The sequence below is a fragment of the Chiloscyllium punctatum genome, chromosome 49, assembly GCF_047496795.1.
Source record: "Chiloscyllium punctatum isolate Juve2018m chromosome 49, sChiPun1.3, whole genome shotgun sequence".
Classification (NCBI taxonomy): Eukaryota; Metazoa; Chordata; class Chondrichthyes; order Orectolobiformes; family Hemiscylliidae; genus Chiloscyllium; species Chiloscyllium punctatum.
Window position 1 is genome coordinate 12,553,630 of NC_092787.1, and position 18,345 is coordinate 12,571,974.

Consider the following 18,345-nt stretch of genomic DNA (forward strand, 5'->3'; position numbering starts at 1 on the left):
GCAGACATACTGTCCTCGAATCAATGCCTGCCCTCCCGGGGGTCCCCACAGCATGGGACAATTCTGTCTCCAATGCCCGAGCTGGCCACATGCAAAACAGGTGTTGGGTGGCTGACCTCTTGGTGCTCCGCGGCCCCTCCCTTTACCACGCAGTCCTCTTGAAACACCTATAGGCTTGCCCCCATATTGGGAGTAGGGAGGCATCCCATCAGGTGTTGAGTCCAGACTGGGCAGGATGTTTTGTGGCGATGGTCGCTGAACTATCTGATTAGTTGCTTTTTGGGAGGCCTTCCTTGTATCCTTAGCCTTCCTCCTAGCCTCATCGAGCTGTAACTTCAACAACTGCACTTGACTCATTCCTCTGTCTTCATCCTGTAACGCTGCATGTGGTGCGTCGAGTGTTTCTCCCATTGTTCTGTAGAGCAACCTGGGATATCGGGATTACTCTCCATTGCCGCCTTTACTTCCTTAGGCATCCCTGCCATAACGGCATTCCGAAATAACGTGGTCTGTAGCTGACCTGACCCTGGATGGCTCCCCGCAGTATGTGTCCACGTGCCCTTACACCGAGCCAAGAAGGCAGGCATATCCTCACCCTCCTTCATTGTGAAGGTGAGTGAGTGCATCGCTCCTGGTGGAATCGGAAATCTATCCCTCATTGCCCTTCCCACACAGGTGGCATGCTGCACAAACGGTTCCGATCAGGTAGTAAGGTGGTCCCCGCAGACGCTTCAATCTGCTGTATTTCCCACATATTCAATTGCTTGCCCAATAAAGCTCTCCAATCGTCCATAGCTAACTTGTACCCTAGTGTATATTGGCAAAATTTAGTCATTCAGGGCCCACCTCCCTCCGTGGGTGGGGGCATTTTATCCAGGATGCAGTTCATGTCAGTAAATGTGAAGGGCTGATAAACATCTCCCAAATAAGAGCCTCTGTAAATTAATGGCATTTGGTGGTGCTGAAACTGTACGGACTGTCATAATGTGTCTCTGGGACGCAGGCTATAACCTGGCTCAGATAGGGGCTGCATTGGAGGTTCATGTTCAGCATGCATTGTGAGTGAGCCTTTCAAAGTGACGGGGTAGCTGTGAGGGTCATCCTCTGTCAGGGATTCTGCATCCTCAATATCTGTACTATTTTCAGGTTCCCGCACATCCAATTTTTCTCTGTCGTTGTTCCCTCAAATCTCTCCTTCTTCTGTCTGAGAACCCGTCATCCAATAGCTGACCAGAATTAAGTAATCCTCCCTTCTTTTCACCCTCAACACTATACGGTGTCGAGTGAGCAGCTGGCTCTACCAATAATGAATGTCTCCCTTGTTTCGGCTGTTTATTGTTTCTGTTGTGCATCATTAACACCCTGCTTGCCTCCGCCGCTTCTTTAACTCTCTGTGCAGCTTCTAGTGTTAGTTTTTCTACCTTTCTAATGCTTTCTTCTACTGTCTCCGCAAGTCTCTCTTTTACTGCTTCGTACTCTCTTGTTCCTACTTCTTGCACATCCAACACCCCTTCTTGAACATACGTGAGTGGCATTTGTGTTACAGGATATGGGGGCGGTGGTTGTACCCCAGGCAATTTAGGATATAAGGACGTGGATGGTCGTGGCTTATCTATATCCTTCGCCAGATCTGGGTCAGAGGTACCACCCAACCTCTTTTGCAATGTTTCTACCGCCATACAGGCTAACGTCATATTATGCAGATAAATCCTCCTCTCTTCTTTCTCCTCACCTTCTTTTGTCCACTTTCTTCGAACTAATATTGAACCTTTTTTTTCCCTTCATGTGCTCTTCAACTTCTAATTTAGCTTGCTCTTCTGCTGTTCCTAAAAACGAAGGCAATTTCTCCCTCTCCTCATCTTTAGGGACTTTGCCCTGTTGTTGTAATTCGTCCCAAATCTTATCATATTTCTCCATCATTGTTTTTTGTTTACCCTTCGCAACCCCACTAACTAACTGAATTCTAGCTTTAGCCCACTGCTGTTTTACGGGCAATATTAAGTCAAAAGAACATCCTCCGTATTCCTCACACTCTTTATCAAATTCCCCTTTCATCTTACATATTTTATTTTAATCCTCGCGTCTAGCAGTCAATTGTTTGGATGCAGTACAATTGCACAACTAACCCAATCAGAGACAACCCCGGTGGCCAGTCAGTTTGTATAGAGTACACCCGAGCAACTGACCCTTTCAGCGAGATATATCAGCAGTGTCGCTGTTGTTACCGTTAGATTCCTACTGATAGCTCACTCTCTCGCCGAGACACCACTGTCCCTTCCTTCAACACACTATTGGCTGTTCTGCCACCTTCTGTACATTCCCCAATATAAGTTTTAAAACATAGAACACATCAATCATACACCACAATTTGTGAGCATTGCTTTTATGAGATCCTGCTCAATGGACTTTAAACCTCCTCACACTTACGTACCTTGTTGCTTTTATGGGGACTCTAACCCCAAGGGACTTTAAACCTGTACGTACTATATCAAAACTTTATCCACTTACTCTTACTAGGACACTTGCAGTATAATGACAACAATCAATTTAGTATTTCCAATTGCAGAACTTCGATATAAACAGGCGTCTGCTCACCTTTTTTTATATGCGGCGCCGCTTGTTGTTGTCATCAAACGTCAGTTGTCCGTTGTTTCTATTTTCTCTCTTTTCCATCACTTCTCCGTCTTCGTCACGTCGGGGTCACCAATTGTTGGACTCTGGCTCGATCTACTAACTTACTTTCTTCTATGTGTGAGCCAAGTCCTGTGTGTTCTTTAAAATGAAGCAATAGGAGAAGATATTCGGTCTCACACTTAGTGAGTTTATTCTACAGTAAGTGGATAAAGCATACAGAGCTCTGGGTCTTGACCTTTCCGTCCCTGACAAACTATACAGTGTGTCAGTTCAGAAAAATACCACACCCTTGTCTCAGACCCAGTCTTTTTATATAGTAAAAAAACATTATGCAGTCACTGAGGTGGGATTATCTTCTGATTGGTTGTTAGCCTGACTCCATTCTCCACCTCCTTCCATTCCCGGATGTTCGACCCCACGTGACCTTGTTTTGCGCGCGAAATGGAGTACCACGTGACCTCCCTGCACACCTCCGGCGCGTGAAACAGTGCATCACGTGACCTTGTGTTGGAACGGTGCGATGCACCATGTGACCTTATCCTGCACACGCGCGTAACAGAGCGTCCCCAAAGGCCTCCGAATGCCGAGTACATCCGCAGTGGCAGCCAGCCACATACTTGTAAGTAAGCCATATATTTACAAAGGTTAAAAGTAACAACACACAGCCATTCCTGGCAAATGCGTAACAGGGCTAAAATAACCAGCAAAATTTGAATATCTGATAGGTTTCTTTCACATCTTTTTGAGAAGTGCATTGGTGTTTGAAGGTGGACTTCCCCCTACAGTGCTACATTTGTTAAATTATTCTCTCTCTGCATCAATTGCCAGGATTACTTGTTTTGATTTTAATTTATTTTTGGCTTGATTTTGTTTAGTCAGCCTGAACGTGTGGCAAAATGACTTTCTCAGAAAGCAGTAAAATGGAAAACTCCTAAGCGATCAAAGAGGAACTTGGCATTAACATTCTTTTAACTAGAGCAAAATGGCCACCCACTCATCTTTTTAGTACAGTGTTTAAAACCAGACCTTGTAGAAATACTTTTAAAATTGATGAAATTATGCATGTTCGATGGACAACAGGAATCTCCATGTGTGTTCACATTGATGTTGGGTATCTCCAAGCCAGAGATGCCAACAATCAACTGCTGGGCCTATGTAAAAAGCAGGTGGATGAAGTTTTCATGTCGGTAAACCCATTGGAGAGGACCATCAACATAAAATTGGCATTTGCTGCAGATGTTTTTTTTTATCCAAAGGATGTGATCCAACATTTATTGCCTGTCCTTAATTGCCTTAGAGTGAACAAATGAGCTATAGCAGTCTTAAGGGTGAAAGGTTTGCCATAGTGTTCAGTGGAAGGGAGTTCCAGAGTGTTAGCCTGCCAGGAAGTGAAGGAGCAGTGATAGCATTCCAAGTCAAGAAGCTATTTGACTGGGAAGGGAACTGGCAATTGGTAGTCAGCCCATACATCTGTTACCTTGTCTTCCTGGGTGCGAAAAATAGTTGAAGTTTGAAAAAATTCAGTTGGTAATCGTTTCAAGCAGCCAGTGGCAACCAAAACTGACAGGCATCTGAGTTATAATGACCAAAACCTGACCGCGATCTAGTCAGGTCACAAGATCACGATCATGTTGTGCTCTAGTCACTGATATTGAGGCTATGGATGCTCAATGAGAAGGGTAAGCACTGGGAAAATGGAGGATGAGGTGCAGCGTGAGAAATGCGGCCTCTACATTTTGGAAGGAAGGATGAAAAGAGGCAACAAAAACAAAATAAAGATGTAGAACAGAGACCTTGGAGCTGTATGTAGACCCGGAAGATTGCAGAACCAGTTGAAATACCTGTTTAGTTTTTAAAAAATGAGATGCTTGTTATGCAGTCAGAGTATGGAAAGAAAGAAGTCACACTATGTCTTTACAAAGTTGTAGTTAGGCATCAGCTGGAATTCTGTGTTCAGTTTTGGGCACCACATTTAAGGAATGATGTCAAGGTAGTAGAGAAGTCGTGGGAGAGTTTTATGGCCTTGATGCCACCATTCCCAGAGAAATTGTTGCCTCCAATCCTAAGCATTCCTCCTGGTGGCTCTCCCTAATTAACTCTCTCAAATCCAGGCACTGCTGTTACTTTGACATTTATACTTGAGACCAGTGCTTTCGGCCTTGCGATCCTCTCAAAGCAGTCAACTGTGCCTGGATCAGATTCTAGGGCAAAGATTATCTTGACTCCTTTTTCTCCTCCTCTAACATTCACGCTGTGCCTCTTCTACTCTCTCACCTCCAAGAGCAAGTGGGAAGATCTTATGAGATAATGAAGATAATGGAGATCTTATGGGATAAGTTATCAACCAAGGTTGAGATCGGTTTTTCAGCTGAAAGTCCATCATCCCTTACCATCTCCTTTAGCAAAACAAAGCTTCTCTTCCATGGTCTTCTGCCTCCTCCTGGCCTGAATTCCCATCTTCCTTTTTGCTTTTCATCACCACCCCTATGGCCTGACCAATGTCTTCATCCATGACACCCACTGCCTGTCCCTTTTTTCACTCAACATCCTCTAAAATAGCTGACCGAATAAATTCCTGTTTGGGGCACTATTTGATTAAAAGATGTTTTTGACGGGGAATGTACAGTGAGTGATATAGATCAACTTCAAGTTATTTTCCTAGGTAAAAGCTCGGACTGTATTTTGCCTTTGGGGTAAGGTTTTGGTGGATTTGTGAGGTGACATGGACCCAGTGTTCCTGGAGTGGGGGGCAGTTGCTGTGTATAACATTGGCATTTCCCAAGGTGTAGGTTTGGTCTTTCAGTTTTCCTTTTTTCTCATGCTGTCTGAGTGTTGTATCCAATTGTTTTGCTGACCGGTGGAGGGTTCCAAACAAGGCTTTGCACTTTAGTATGATTTCAGTTGGATACTCTCTCAGTTGATAAGTTAGAGGTTCATTGACACAATGTTGATAACTTGAGAATGTTATGCAACCTATCCACAGGCTTTCAAAAGAGGAATCATTTAGGTTACGAAGGAGCTTTATTTCTGACAGCAATGCTGACCTTAAGGGACAAAACCAGCAAAAGGCAGCACTCGGGGGATGTTACTTTGTGCAACAGATTTAGGGAAAGAAAATGAGCTGACCTGGTCCATATAAAGGATTTTATGGAAAGGTTTTATCTGCTTTTGTACCATATTGATTATTGTATGCACTTAACTGAGGATAATGTTATCCATTTTACTGCTTGATTGTGGTATCAAATATTTGGGGTGGCACGGTGGCTTAGTGGTTCATACTGCTGCCTCACAGCGCCAGGCATCTGGGTTCGATTTTCTCCTCGGGCAACTGTGTGGAATTTGCAACATTAGGTATGATTCTGCGAGCATGCGAAGAATTGTACTGACAATTCGTTTGGGGTTTAGCGAGACACGCGCTTGCGCATACTGGAAGCTACATATTAATACAGTGCCCTGCTCTTTACAGAAAGATTTTTGTTTTAAATAGTGCTCGCACTGTACCTAGTTCAACTGCACAAAATAGATGACAGCCATTCCTTGGTTCATTTTTCTGAGTTGAACTGTCAGGTTTAAAATTTAAAGCTTAGCAGTTAACTGTCAGTTATCATTAACTGGTGCGCATTACTTACCAATCGAGTTAAGTTGCCAGCTGCAATCCCTGTGCTTCTCCAGCTGCCGCACGGACTTCAAAGATACATGAGGCAGTAGGGGCCAGAGAAACCAGAAGGGGATGCGTCAGTGCAGCATCAACACAGCAATGTGCAGCTTCAAAGCAGTGTTACTGGTCTTGACGCAGGGAAGACCAGCTTAAAAATAAGGTTTGCTTTTTCAGCAATACTTCTGCACTACCAAAGGAATAAAATTTCCTCTCTGCCTTGTCTTTTTTAAAAAAAAGAATATTTCCCTGAGCCTATCCAACCTTTCCTAATTGCTGGAATTCTTTTTATTCGTGGCAATGTCTCCTGAATCTCTCCTGCATCCAATCTATTGTGATCACTCCCTTCCTGCAGCACGGTGATCAACTCTGGATTAATGCTTTAACTGTGGTCAAATGGTCTTATGAAGCACAATTTTGAATGTTTATTGGCTCACTGGTATGCTTGAGTTATTTGTAAAGAATGCGTCATTCCTTTGCTTGTTTGATTCTGCTGGGTCCTTTTGGTGGCCCTCGGGGTGGAATCCTATTCGGTGGGTCAGTGTGGACTCAATGAGCCAAATGGCCTACTTCCACACTGTAAGGATTCTCTATATTGTAGATGGCAGTGTAATATAGTAACTCAACAACAACTATAACCTTGGAAATACTTGACTTGGAAAGGCATGCCGAAAGCACTTTGGAGATTTCTCGTGAACTGGTGCACTCTCTCTAATGACCCACCTTAAATGCCTTGGCAAGCTGCTTTGTTTTATTTTTGTACCTGATTTGGGTGAGGGATGGTGTTTTGTGTCTAGCTTTTCTGTGCGGTTTGGGCTGCGATCAGTCTTTCTTGCCTGCCCTCACGCACCCCCCCCCCCCCCCCCCCCAACCACTTTATAAAATTTGGCAGTTCTGCCCACATGTGGTTCTTATTGTTGAAGAAATGTTGTTTCTGTGACAGTGAATTGTTCCAGCTATTCCAGAATACAACTATTTCTGTTTGAGATTCCCGTCTAGACAGCCCCAAAACAACGAAGGTGCATTAATTTCTCATCATCACTTGCTGTTGTGTTAGCTCTGTCAGCTTTTCCTGTTTGCTACTGCTGGGCAAATCTCTGCTGCTGTTTCTTTGGTGCGTCATGATCCTCCTCCTGTTCTTGCAAATTATTTGGGAGCCTGGTTATTAATGTATCAGGTGGTTGATGACTATTTCTATGATGTTGGGGTTAGAATCACTTGCAATGTATTGATTTTGCTTACTATGGACTCTATTTGTCCATCGCCTGAAACGGTCAACTTGTTCTTCTCCCTTTTTTTGGAATCTTTCACTCTGTAACAGAATCCCTTTCCTTGACCTTCGATCACAAAAAAAAACTGCTGCCTATTTGCTTACTCAAGATAACCATCCATCCAAACAAAAACACAGTCCAGAAAATCGCACAGCGTCACAGGAATCCATACCCTCTTTTATTTCTACATCAATGGCTGTTTGGTTGGTATGTATATTGGTACCCCAGTGTAAAGGACCCAACGGCTCTTTGACAACCGCTGTGACAGGGGAGGGGGTGGTGTTTGAGGTAGGTTGGAAGGGGTTAGGGTGATAGCTGAAGAAAGTGGCTGGATAAGGGGTAGAATGCCAGTGGCAGGGAATAAAGAGTGTGGGTGGGTGTGTGTGTGTGTGTACATGTGTACGTATGATGGTACGTGGGTGATGAATAGGATAATGTAGAGGGAGGGTGTGAAGTTGCAAGAGGGGAAGGCTGGCAGGTGAGGCAGCAGTTGATTAGTGGATAAAATGATGAGGAGTGGGGTGGGGGTGGCAGGGAGGGCGCGGTGTGGCAGGAGGGCGCGGTGTGGCAGGAGGGCGCGGTGTGGCAGGAGGGCGCGGTGTGGCAGGGAGGGCGCGGTGTGGCAGGAGGGCGCGGTGTGGCAGGAGGGTGCGGTGTGGCAGGGAGGGCGCGGTGTGGCAGGAGGGCGCGGTGTGGCAGGAGGGCGCGGTGTGGCAGGAGGGTGCGGTGTGGCAGGAGGGTGCGGTGTGGCAGGAGGGCGCGGTGTGGCAGGTGTGATGGAAGGGTACAGGGTGTCCGAGGATGGCTGAGGTGAGGTGTTAGGGGCATGGGGGCAGATGGAGAGGAGTGGCAAATGAGTACAGTGGCAGATATTGGCAAGCAATGGGTAGCAGGTGGGTAAGGGGTACAAGTCGCTGATAACACATTGAGGGGATAAACTGGGTCAGGGGTTGTGAGGAAGGCATTTCCATGTCTTATGGGAGGGGAGGGGAAGAATGTGGGTGTTGAATGTCAGGGACAGCAGTCTTATGGTTAGTCACGGCTACAGTAGGCTTTTCTTCCTCTAACTTGGGCAACTATTGAGGTAAGTAGCGGCACAGTAGCTCAGTGGTTAGCACAGTGCCAGGGACCCGGGTTCAAATCCTGCCTCGGGCAGCTGTCTGTGTGGAGTTTGCATGTTCTCTGCATGGGTTTCCTCTGGGTGCTCTGGTTTCCTCCCACAGTCCACAGATGTGCAGCTCGGGTGAATTGGCCATGCTAACTTGACCGTAGTTTTCAGGGATGTGTAAATTAGGTGCATTAGTCAGGCGTAAATGTAGAGTAATAGGGTAGGGGAATGGGTCTGGGTGGGCTACTTACCGGAGGGTTGCTGCGTTCTCAGTGCACCAGGGTTTCCCAGGAGTCCAGATTCATCTTTTTTTTGCTCCACTCAGTCTTCAACTTCTGGAGGTTGGGCAAGGTGGATCCGATGTAATTTATTTGATAATCTGGCTCAAGACACATGTTGATTGTCATTCATGTCAGAGTTTCCCGTCCTTAAACATGAAGTATTCAGTGTGAAGAATGCAACTATCACTTGATTTAATATTACTTAAGTTTCAAGCCACAACACTGAAGCTGTTCTTTAGAATTTGAGGGAAGGACTAGTTCTTCTCGTCGCTCTGTTTATCTGGTGAATCCAATTGAGTTTTTGGTCAATGATACTAACAAGGTGGTTTATAGTGGGGGATTCTGTGATGGCACCACCATTTGAATGTCAAACGTACTATCTGATCTGGGCCATATTGATGCTTGTAGGAGTTTGTCTGTGTATAATTTGACTGTTGCATTCCTTATGTTACCATGAGTATATTTCAAAAGTACTTTATTGGCTATAGAGTCCTTTGCAATGTTTGGTGGTCATGCAAAGTGCCACAGAAATTTTTCTTGCACATGGACTCTGCACAGCACAAAATATGTGAAGCAACACATGTTCTCAAATTTCATAATCCATTTTAACTTGCAAACTTAGAAACAGAGAAGATTAGGGGCAGGAGGCCATTTCAGCTGGCTCTGTTATTCAATAAGACCTGACAATGGCCTTACCTCCACTTTCCTGCTTACCCCGATAGCTTTTGACTTCTTTGTTTCCAAGAATCTATCTCCCTCTGTCTCCAAGATATTAAACGGTTTGAATCTGTCATTATTTTTGGGCTGAGTGTCAGTTTCATTGAGTTTCATGGAGGGCTTCTCTCTGAGGCCAAGTGAATTTTCTCACCTCATCAAGGGGAGGTGATGGCCTAGTATTATATTCGGGATACCTGGTTCGATTCCCATCATAGCAGATGGTGGAATTTGAATTCAATTTTGAAAAAAAAAAATGTCGATTGTCAGGAAAAATCCATCTGGTTCACTGACGCCATTTAGGTAATGCCATCCTTACCTGATCTGGGCCTATATATGACTCCAGACCCACAACAACATGGTTGACTCTTAACTACCCTCTGGGCAATTGGGAAGGGCAATAACTGGCCTAACCAGTGGTGCTCTCATCCCATGAATGAAATAGAAAAAACTTCTTACCCCGCCCTTGGGGTGCCCCCTTTATCCAGTTCTAGTACCATCTGCCACTCACCATATCCAGAACAACTCACTGCTGCTGAGAGACAGCCTCCGAGGGGATGGGCACCATCTTTAAAAACCCACTGTGTGCACACACACACACACACACACAGACAAGCACTGTCTGTCTGGAGCTGCCCTACATTGTTCCTGACATTCTGTCGCTGATGTGGCAGACAATAGCACCTGCCTCTGTGGGATGGGATCTGGCAGTCCTGGCAGAGGTGATGGTGCAGGGCTTCTCCAGGATGCCAGCCTGCTGAGAGGTTGCTACCTGGATCAGCGCACTCTCTGTTATCCGGAAGACTGCTTAGCAGTGTAAGCTAAAGGTGCACTCTACCAGCATCGTTAGATTGTCTCCATTTTCTCTCTATCTCCACAACTGTACCCACCATCCACCAAGTTTTACCATTCTCACTATTGCCTGAAAAAGAATCTTCCCTCCCTTGCCGGTCACACGTCCTCATCCCTGACCTCCCTCGCGGACATATGTCCGACCCCGACCTCCTTCGCAGACACACGTCCTGACCTCTGACCTCACTAACCCGGTGTGACCTGTGCCGTGTAGTCACTTCCTCAGCTCTCCCCTCCAACTGCATCAAAAGCCACAGCTGTGTGCCCCACTCTCACCTCGTAGGAGTCATGCCTCTGTCTTATTCCACGAGGCAAACAGCCCACAGTAGGGCAAAAAGAGTCCAGATGAGCTGTGGGTTACACGAGATTTGATCCTTCATCCAGTAGAAGGAGAAGGTTATGGCTCTGACTGCCCCTGGTGGCTGACTGACCATATCCAAGCCCCTGACTGGGGTATCAGAGGCTGCCCCTGACTGTGCTCTGATTGAAAGCCATCTCCCTTGACCTGACTGAGGATTTATGCCAACAATGACAAACAAACCTCCTGGCTTTGTGTCTGTGTTAAATGAAAAGGCAGGAGAAAGTGAGGATCGCAGATGCTGGAGATCATTTCACATCCCTGACGAAGGGCTGATGCTTGAAATGTCGACTCTCCTGCTCCTCGGATACTGTCTGACTGGCTGTGCTTTTCCAGCGCTGCACTTTTTGACTGTAAATGGAAAAGCAATCCAGCAGCACAGTGAGCCTGATCTATCTGGCTGAGGGGCAAAGCACAACAAGGCATGGCAAGGCAGGGATGCCCAGAGTCTCCATAAGACACAGGAGCAGAAGTAGGTCATTCAGCCCTGCTGTGTCTGCTTCACCATTCAATGAAATGGTAGCTGATCTGATAACCCTCAACTCCACTTTTTCTGCCTTTATACCCAGAACTTTTGATCCCCTTACTGATCAAACATTCTGCCTATCTCAGCGTTGAGTTTACTTGACAATCTGATCTTCTCCGCCTTTTACGGTTAAGAATTCTGCAGATTCACTGCCCTCTTGAGTGGAAATTCTCCACTCCCAGATAGATTCTGAGTGAGTGAGTGAGTGCTATGAGAGAGAGTGACGAGCCTGGAGGTCCACTCCCTGAGCTGGGTGCATGTGTCCCTGAACAGTGTCTTGGCAGCAGCGTTACACAGAGTCTCCCGGGGTGTGGTATTGAAGTTCAAATGTCCTGTATGTGGATTGGAGCTGTGACATGAGGGTTCTTCAAGGCTGGCACACATCAGATGTCAGTGTGTGTGGCTGGTGCCCATGGAGCGTGCCCTGAGATGCTATTGCCCAGTGTCCAATGTGAAGTTTATTGGAGTGAGGTATGCACTAGAGTTGCCAGATACCCACTCTGACTTCCATGTTAAGAATTCCATAGAATAGAATCCCTACAAAATGGAAACAGGCCATTTGGCCTCACGGGTCCATGCATCCCACCACAGCCCTGCATTGCTCATGGCTAACACGCCTAGCCTACATGTCCCTGACCTCTATGGACAATTTAGCATGGCCAATCCACCTACCTTGCACATCTTTGGGCATTCTTGGCAGATGGGATGATAATCCACATTAATAATGTGAGGTCAGCAATTAATGAGGTTGGTAACAAGCAATAATCCCCTGCATAGCACGAATCCTGCCTTGCCATGCCTTGCCTTGAGGTCCAGCATATAATTTTCTAGATTGGGTTGAGATATCTGGTCGGCATGGACAGGTTGGACCGAAAGGTCTGTTTCCATGCTGTACATGTCTATGACTCTAAAAGCTGCAACAACTTATTCCTGATGTCAAAAAAAGGTCTCACTGGATTTCTCGCGAGATTCTACCTCAGCTCTCACCGTATCCCATACCGTTCAGGTCCTGTACCACTCTGCTCAACGACTCTCTTCACCAGACAACGGGAGAGGCAGAGTTCCAAGATTTATTCCTCAGGGGAAAAAAAGGTTTCCGCTCATCTCCATTTAAAGGGAAGACCTCCTGCTTTTTAGACTCTCTTCATTCTAGTCTCTACCAGAAGGTGAAAGCTCCTTTCAGTTTCCATATTGTCATGTTGCCTCAGGATCTTGAATGTTTCAATATAATCACCTCTCCAATGGATTTGGGGCAAACCGATCCAAACTTTCCTTGGTTGTTGGTGCCCCCTGAACCCAGCAATTAGTTCACTTGACTTTTCTGCACTGCTTCGAATGTGATTTTATGCGGTTTCTTACAGAAACTAAAACTCTGCACAGTGCTCTAGATGTTGGCTCTGGGAGCGACGCTCTTCAGAGGGTCGCTGCAGACTTGATGGGCTGAATAGCCTCTTCCTGCACTGTCGGGATTTGATGATGCTATGTGGTCTCATCAATCTTTTATATTACTGCCATTTTTAAAAAACCCTACTTTTATATTCCATTCCCTTTTTGTAATTGACAATACCATTTTGTTTGGAGTTTAATCACTTGGTGTGTTGTTTCCAGCAACACATTTTTCAGCTCTGATCTTCAGCATCTGCAGTCCTTACTTTCTCCTAGCAGCGTAAAGTACAGTTTGGGTACTTATTCACTTTGGTGGGAAGAATCAAAAAGCAGAATATTATTTCAACTGAAAGAGATCACAAAACAGGTTTAGGGGGATCTGGATATGCTGGTATTAGAATCACAAAATGCTAGCCTTCTTCAGGGCTTATGCCCGAAACATCGATTCTCCTGCTCCTTGGATGCTACCTGACCTGCTGCACTTTTCCAGCAACATATTTTTCAGCTCTGTACTTTACCCTGCCAAATGCTTACCCATTTGATTAAGATGTCTTCAATGGGACATCGTCTTCATAACTTCCGTTCTATCTTTGTGCCATCAGCAAAATTAGCAACAATATATTCAGTGTCCAGGGGAGATGGTGGCTTGGTGGTATTGTAACTGGACTAGAAATTTAGAATCGCAAACTAATGTTCTGTTAAGTGTTAAATGTTGTACTAAGTGAAATGGTATGTTTATTTTGAGGAATATTTTAACTGGAAGTTGACTTTGCTTTGTTACTTTAACTTTTTGAGATCTTCTTTGTTCAAAAATCATCTTGTGAAGCATTGTGGAATGTTTTCCCATGTTAAGGCCACAATGTAACTGCAAGTTGTTGTCTGGGCCAGGTCTTCGCTTGCTACTGGTATAATGGTCAATATTATTCTATATTTTATTTGGTGACTAAAATACAAAGATTGATGGCAGTTTGGCTGACAAATAAATATGGACAACACTTCTGCATTTCATGGGATTTCTTGGGCAATGTTGATGCTACAATCTTATCATTGCTGTCCACTTTTAATCTGCAGTGCAGTTCTACTCTGTCTCGTCCCATTCTGCAAATGCAATATGAACCTGCTTTGTGGTCCAACACCCAGTGAGATGTAAATCCCATTTTTACTGCTGTGCCTGGTTTAAATAGAAATATCCACATGTTCCTTTTTTAAAAACCTGATCTGAGACTAAACAAAATGTTTAACCAGTATAGCTATCTCCGCTTTTACGATGTATCTGCTGGAAGATTAAACTGATACTCGCCAGTGCAGTGTAAATGCAGCATTGTTAATCTGTCTGCATCAATTCATTCTTTCTCTGCTTTTTTTTCCCCTCTGTTACACCTTTATGCTCGTTCCCAGTCCTTTGCCAACAACAGCTGTTAAACATTCAAGTCAGGTGCTGCTTTGCTAAGGGATCAACTGTGGTATAGAAGGAGTGACCTTGTTTGGTCCCTGATCAACGCTGGAGTAATGAAACCAGATGAACTGTACACAGGAGCACTACATATTGGCTTTCTGAAGTTTGCTTGGTCCTCAGTGTTCAGTGTAAATAATACTAGCAAATGTTATTTTAAGTACATTTATTGCAGCAGTTAAAGATTATATTGAAACTGTCAAGACAATGTTGCAAAAGACAAAACTCTTTTTCTGCCAATAGCAATACGTTTTTTTTTGTTGACTCTACAATGAAGCCTCAAAGTTTGAATCACAAAGTGTATTTTACAGGCTGTTAACAGCTAGTAAGACATAGGGAAGGTGTACACAAGAATGCAGTAGAACTACTATAATAAAGTACGATGAGTAATTGCATAAATAAAAAAGGGTGTGCAGCCCATTCTCCACCCACCCCCATCCCACACCCCAAATATTTATGGCTATATTCATTTACCTGTAGAAGATTCTTAAATCAATGGTCAAAAGATAGAAAATTGAGAATTAAAACATATACGTACACAAACACGCACACAATCATTCCCATTGTCTTAAGTTTTCAAGCTGCAATCCCAAAATAATAATTCAATTGCCTCCATCCATCCCTACCCCCCTCCCCCACTCCCACCCCCAAGAAAAGTAAGGATGGGAGATTGTGATGGAACATCCCATTGTGAATGCTTAATGTGTTGTGAAATGCCTTGTATTACTTTCACTGGATAAATGACCCCCTTCTTAAAATGGCTTAATTTCACTGGGTTTACAAGAATGTGCTAATGCCTCCACTTAAATAAGGGAAGGAGAAATTTCACGTCAATGTGCTGGCTGTTACACTGGTGACCACATGGTGAATTCTAGGGCCAACGTTCTTTCCTTATCACACGAGATCATTCTCTTAATATTCCCCCTCAAATGCTGTGTCATGTTGGTGCAAATGGGGCAATGGTTTGACCTCCGAAAGCAGCAAAGTTGCTCCTTGACAGTGGAATAAATTGTGCCTTTCATTGATCTGAGCAGACGTGATGGTTGTAAACCAGGATTATTACATCTTGGGAACAGTGGAACACATTCCTAATACTACCAGCTAGAAGATGGCACACATTTGAATTCCCACATGTTTCTGAGATGCAAAGCTGTCTAAAGTTGCACATTTACCTCATAGTTCACTTATTTTTTTGCCCCTCTTTTTATTTTGAAAATTTTGACTCCATGCTTGGGAGCGGCCAGTAAGGCGAAGTGACCAGCAGAATTTGAGAAGAGGTCGTTTTGGATGCGCATGACCATTTTGCTTTTTTCAACATCTATCCATGTTTAAAAATTGAAAACATTTTAGCATGCACTCTTGATTTGACAATTTTTAAAGAAATATTCATCTGTGGAAATTCTCGGAGCCGAGTTTCTAGAGTACAACACATACCCATAGATTCATCAGAACTCCTTTCCTGCGTCAGAATACTGGAACAAATGAAATCCTGCTGTGAGACACAAATATTGCATAGGCCTGCAGTTTGCTGTATCCGAGGAATTTACCAGATTGCTCTTTCAATGCACGTTTTTGGATTGAATACATCCTCCCAAACACACTGGCATTTTATTACAATACTATATTTTAAGACTGCAAGTACAAATACTGTGAACTCGGCACTTTCACGAGAAAATTGATGTTACGTGAGAAAAATGTTTGTATACATGACATTACAAATTTGTACTTTTTGAATGAAATAAATACATAGAAGTATTTTTCTTTTCATCTCGAAGAATAAGCACAGCTTGGTACATATGTTGATTTTAAGGCGGATTTCAAATACAGAGTGCTATTGTTCATTCCTACGTCTGAGTGTTCCAAGACACCTAGTTCTTTTTCAATGGAAAGTGTTAGGATTGGGTCTAATCATCATAGTAACAGACTTCAGAGAGTAAGCACCTCCTCTGAACTCCGCCCAGTACACTCCATCCTGGTACTTGCTACGATAATGTCCACCACGGTACCATACACCATTGAGGTTTGAATGTGCACAGGCATTGTACCACCAGCCACCTTTCTGATAGTGCGCGCAGTTACCTACAAAAAGAAAAAATCAATGTGACAGGATATTTGTGAAGGAATCATTCAAATGTGTCATAATTTGATTTCTCTGTAAGGAGACTGTCAGAGGTCGCATGACACAAGTCCTGACTTCACCTGGCAAAGGAGCAGTGATCCGAAAGCTTGTGATTTTAAATGACTATTACCAGGTGTCATGTGACTTCTGACTTTGTCCACCCCAGTCTAACAATGGCCTCTCCACCATCTTTCCACTTTATGAAAAGTTTTTAACGTAAATAGAACATAAGGCTTCCTTTACCATGCTCAAGCCTGACCATGCCTGTTATGGTTTATGACCAATGTCTGTGTGCCAACGTTTTTCATTGACAATGGTTTGTCATTAGTTTTATGATGCTAATGGTCACACTGCACTTGAAACTTCTGGCACTGTGCAGAGTTTCTGATGTCTGTGAACTCTATTGGTACTTTTTTCTGTTTTTTTCTAAGAAAGAAGTACCTAAATTAATCAATTGATCTGGGGACATTACTACAAGCAATCTGACAACACTATCTCCTGTATTAGGATTAGGCTTGTGTACAATGAATCCTCTTCCTTTCAGAGTGGTGAGATACAGGGAAGATGATGAACAACCTTAGATTTTCATTATATAGATTTATTTGTTCTTACAAAGCCTGAGGAAGGTACGTTTTCTGGCCTTGGAAAAGATTGACTAAAAATAGGAATACGTCCTAATTCTGACAGTCCAGATGTAAAACAGAGGAGGGGAATAAAACTACTTGAGATGCCAGGGTAAATAAATAGAAGCGTTCTGGCAGTATTTTAAATGTAATTAGAGAAGTGTCACAGTTAATTTTTGACTCTGGCTTTGTGTAAAGTTGTTATTACCTGTGTATGCATCACGATCTCTGTCCAGTGTAGTAAACTGTTTTCCATTGTGCCAAGTAAAGGAATCACCAGCGTTTCCATGGTAACGTCCCAACCGAAGCTTGTAATTGTCAGCCTCGGACTCCAGTTTGAAGCTGGCATATTCAGCAAATACCTTCCGTCCCTGCCAGTCCTCCATGGTGATTGATAGCTTATAATTCCCTTGGTTTGTCAACCAGTAAATGTTTTCCAGACCAAGCCAGTACTCCCCATCGATGTTTCCGAACCCTTGCTGTGGTAAAATATCAGGGAAAAACATTAAATTTAACTTGCTTGAGTTCAGAATACTGAGCGATTTTGCTTTAGCTACAATTTGGTTTTTACCTCCCCCGGTAATCAAAACCCCCAAAAGAATGATGGGTGATAAAGCTTATTAATCCTACCACAAGGATCAGCGCAATAGCCAGTTATCAGATATTATTTGCCCGAAGGCATTGCAATTATGCTTTCTCTTGGGCGTCTTGAGTTATACTAGCATTTATCAATATGTTTTATACCTCTGTGCAGTCTGTGAAATTCTGACTGACATATAATTTTGTCATACTGAATTGTTTATTCTTTGTTCTTTGCACTAAGTAAAGATTGTACATTAACCTTTCTTCCCTGTAATAATTCACTAAGGAGTTGCCTGCTACTTCAAAAAGCCTGGAACGGATAAAATTAAGTGTCTTTTCTAAACCTCCTTTATGATCTATAAATTGGGTTTAACAGGATTAATTTGTGTCTCTGCTGTTTCTCACTCGGCAGCACTTTCTTGTCTGAATCCCAAGGTTCCTGTTCAAGTCCCACTTCAAGGGTTAAGCACAGGAATGGCTCTCCAGTGCAGCACTGAGGATGCACAGTACTCTTGGACGTGCGATTTATTTGATGAGACATTAAACTATGGTCCCATTTGCCTCCTGTGCTGGATCTAAAGGCTGTCTGTGGCATTATATTGAAGACAAATGCAGGAGTTATCCCCGGTGTCCTAGCCAATACTTCAATCCCACATCACAGAAATAGATTATCTGGTCATTGTCACATCGTTGTTTGTGAAAGCTTGTTGTCAACAAAATTGACTGCAATGCATCTTGCATTACAACAAAAATTCCAAAGTACTTCACTGGTTATAAACTGAC

At 43.8% G+C, this 18,345-nt stretch overlaps 2 protein-coding genes across 7 annotated transcripts in view; one reads left to right on the top strand and one right to left on the bottom strand.

The window, feature by feature from the left end:
• LOC140469439 (ras-specific guanine nucleotide-releasing factor RalGPS1-like) overlaps positions 1-18,345 on the top strand; it is a 956,086-nt gene that overhangs the window by 298,698 nt on the left and 639,043 nt on the right. The window lies entirely within an intron of this gene.
• angptl2b (angiopoietin-like 2b) overlaps positions 14,390-18,345 on the bottom strand; it is a 47,519-nt gene continuing 43,563 nt past the window's right edge. The window contains exons 4-5 of the mRNA XM_072565677.1: positions 17,189-17,459; positions 14,390-16,317 (exon numbers count right to left, since the gene is read on the bottom strand). Coding sequence (XP_072421778.1) covers positions 16,118-16,317; positions 17,189-17,459 — 471 coding nt within the window. The 3' untranslated portion in view covers positions 14,390-16,117. The remainder of the gene's footprint in view (positions 16,318-17,188; positions 17,460-18,345) is intronic.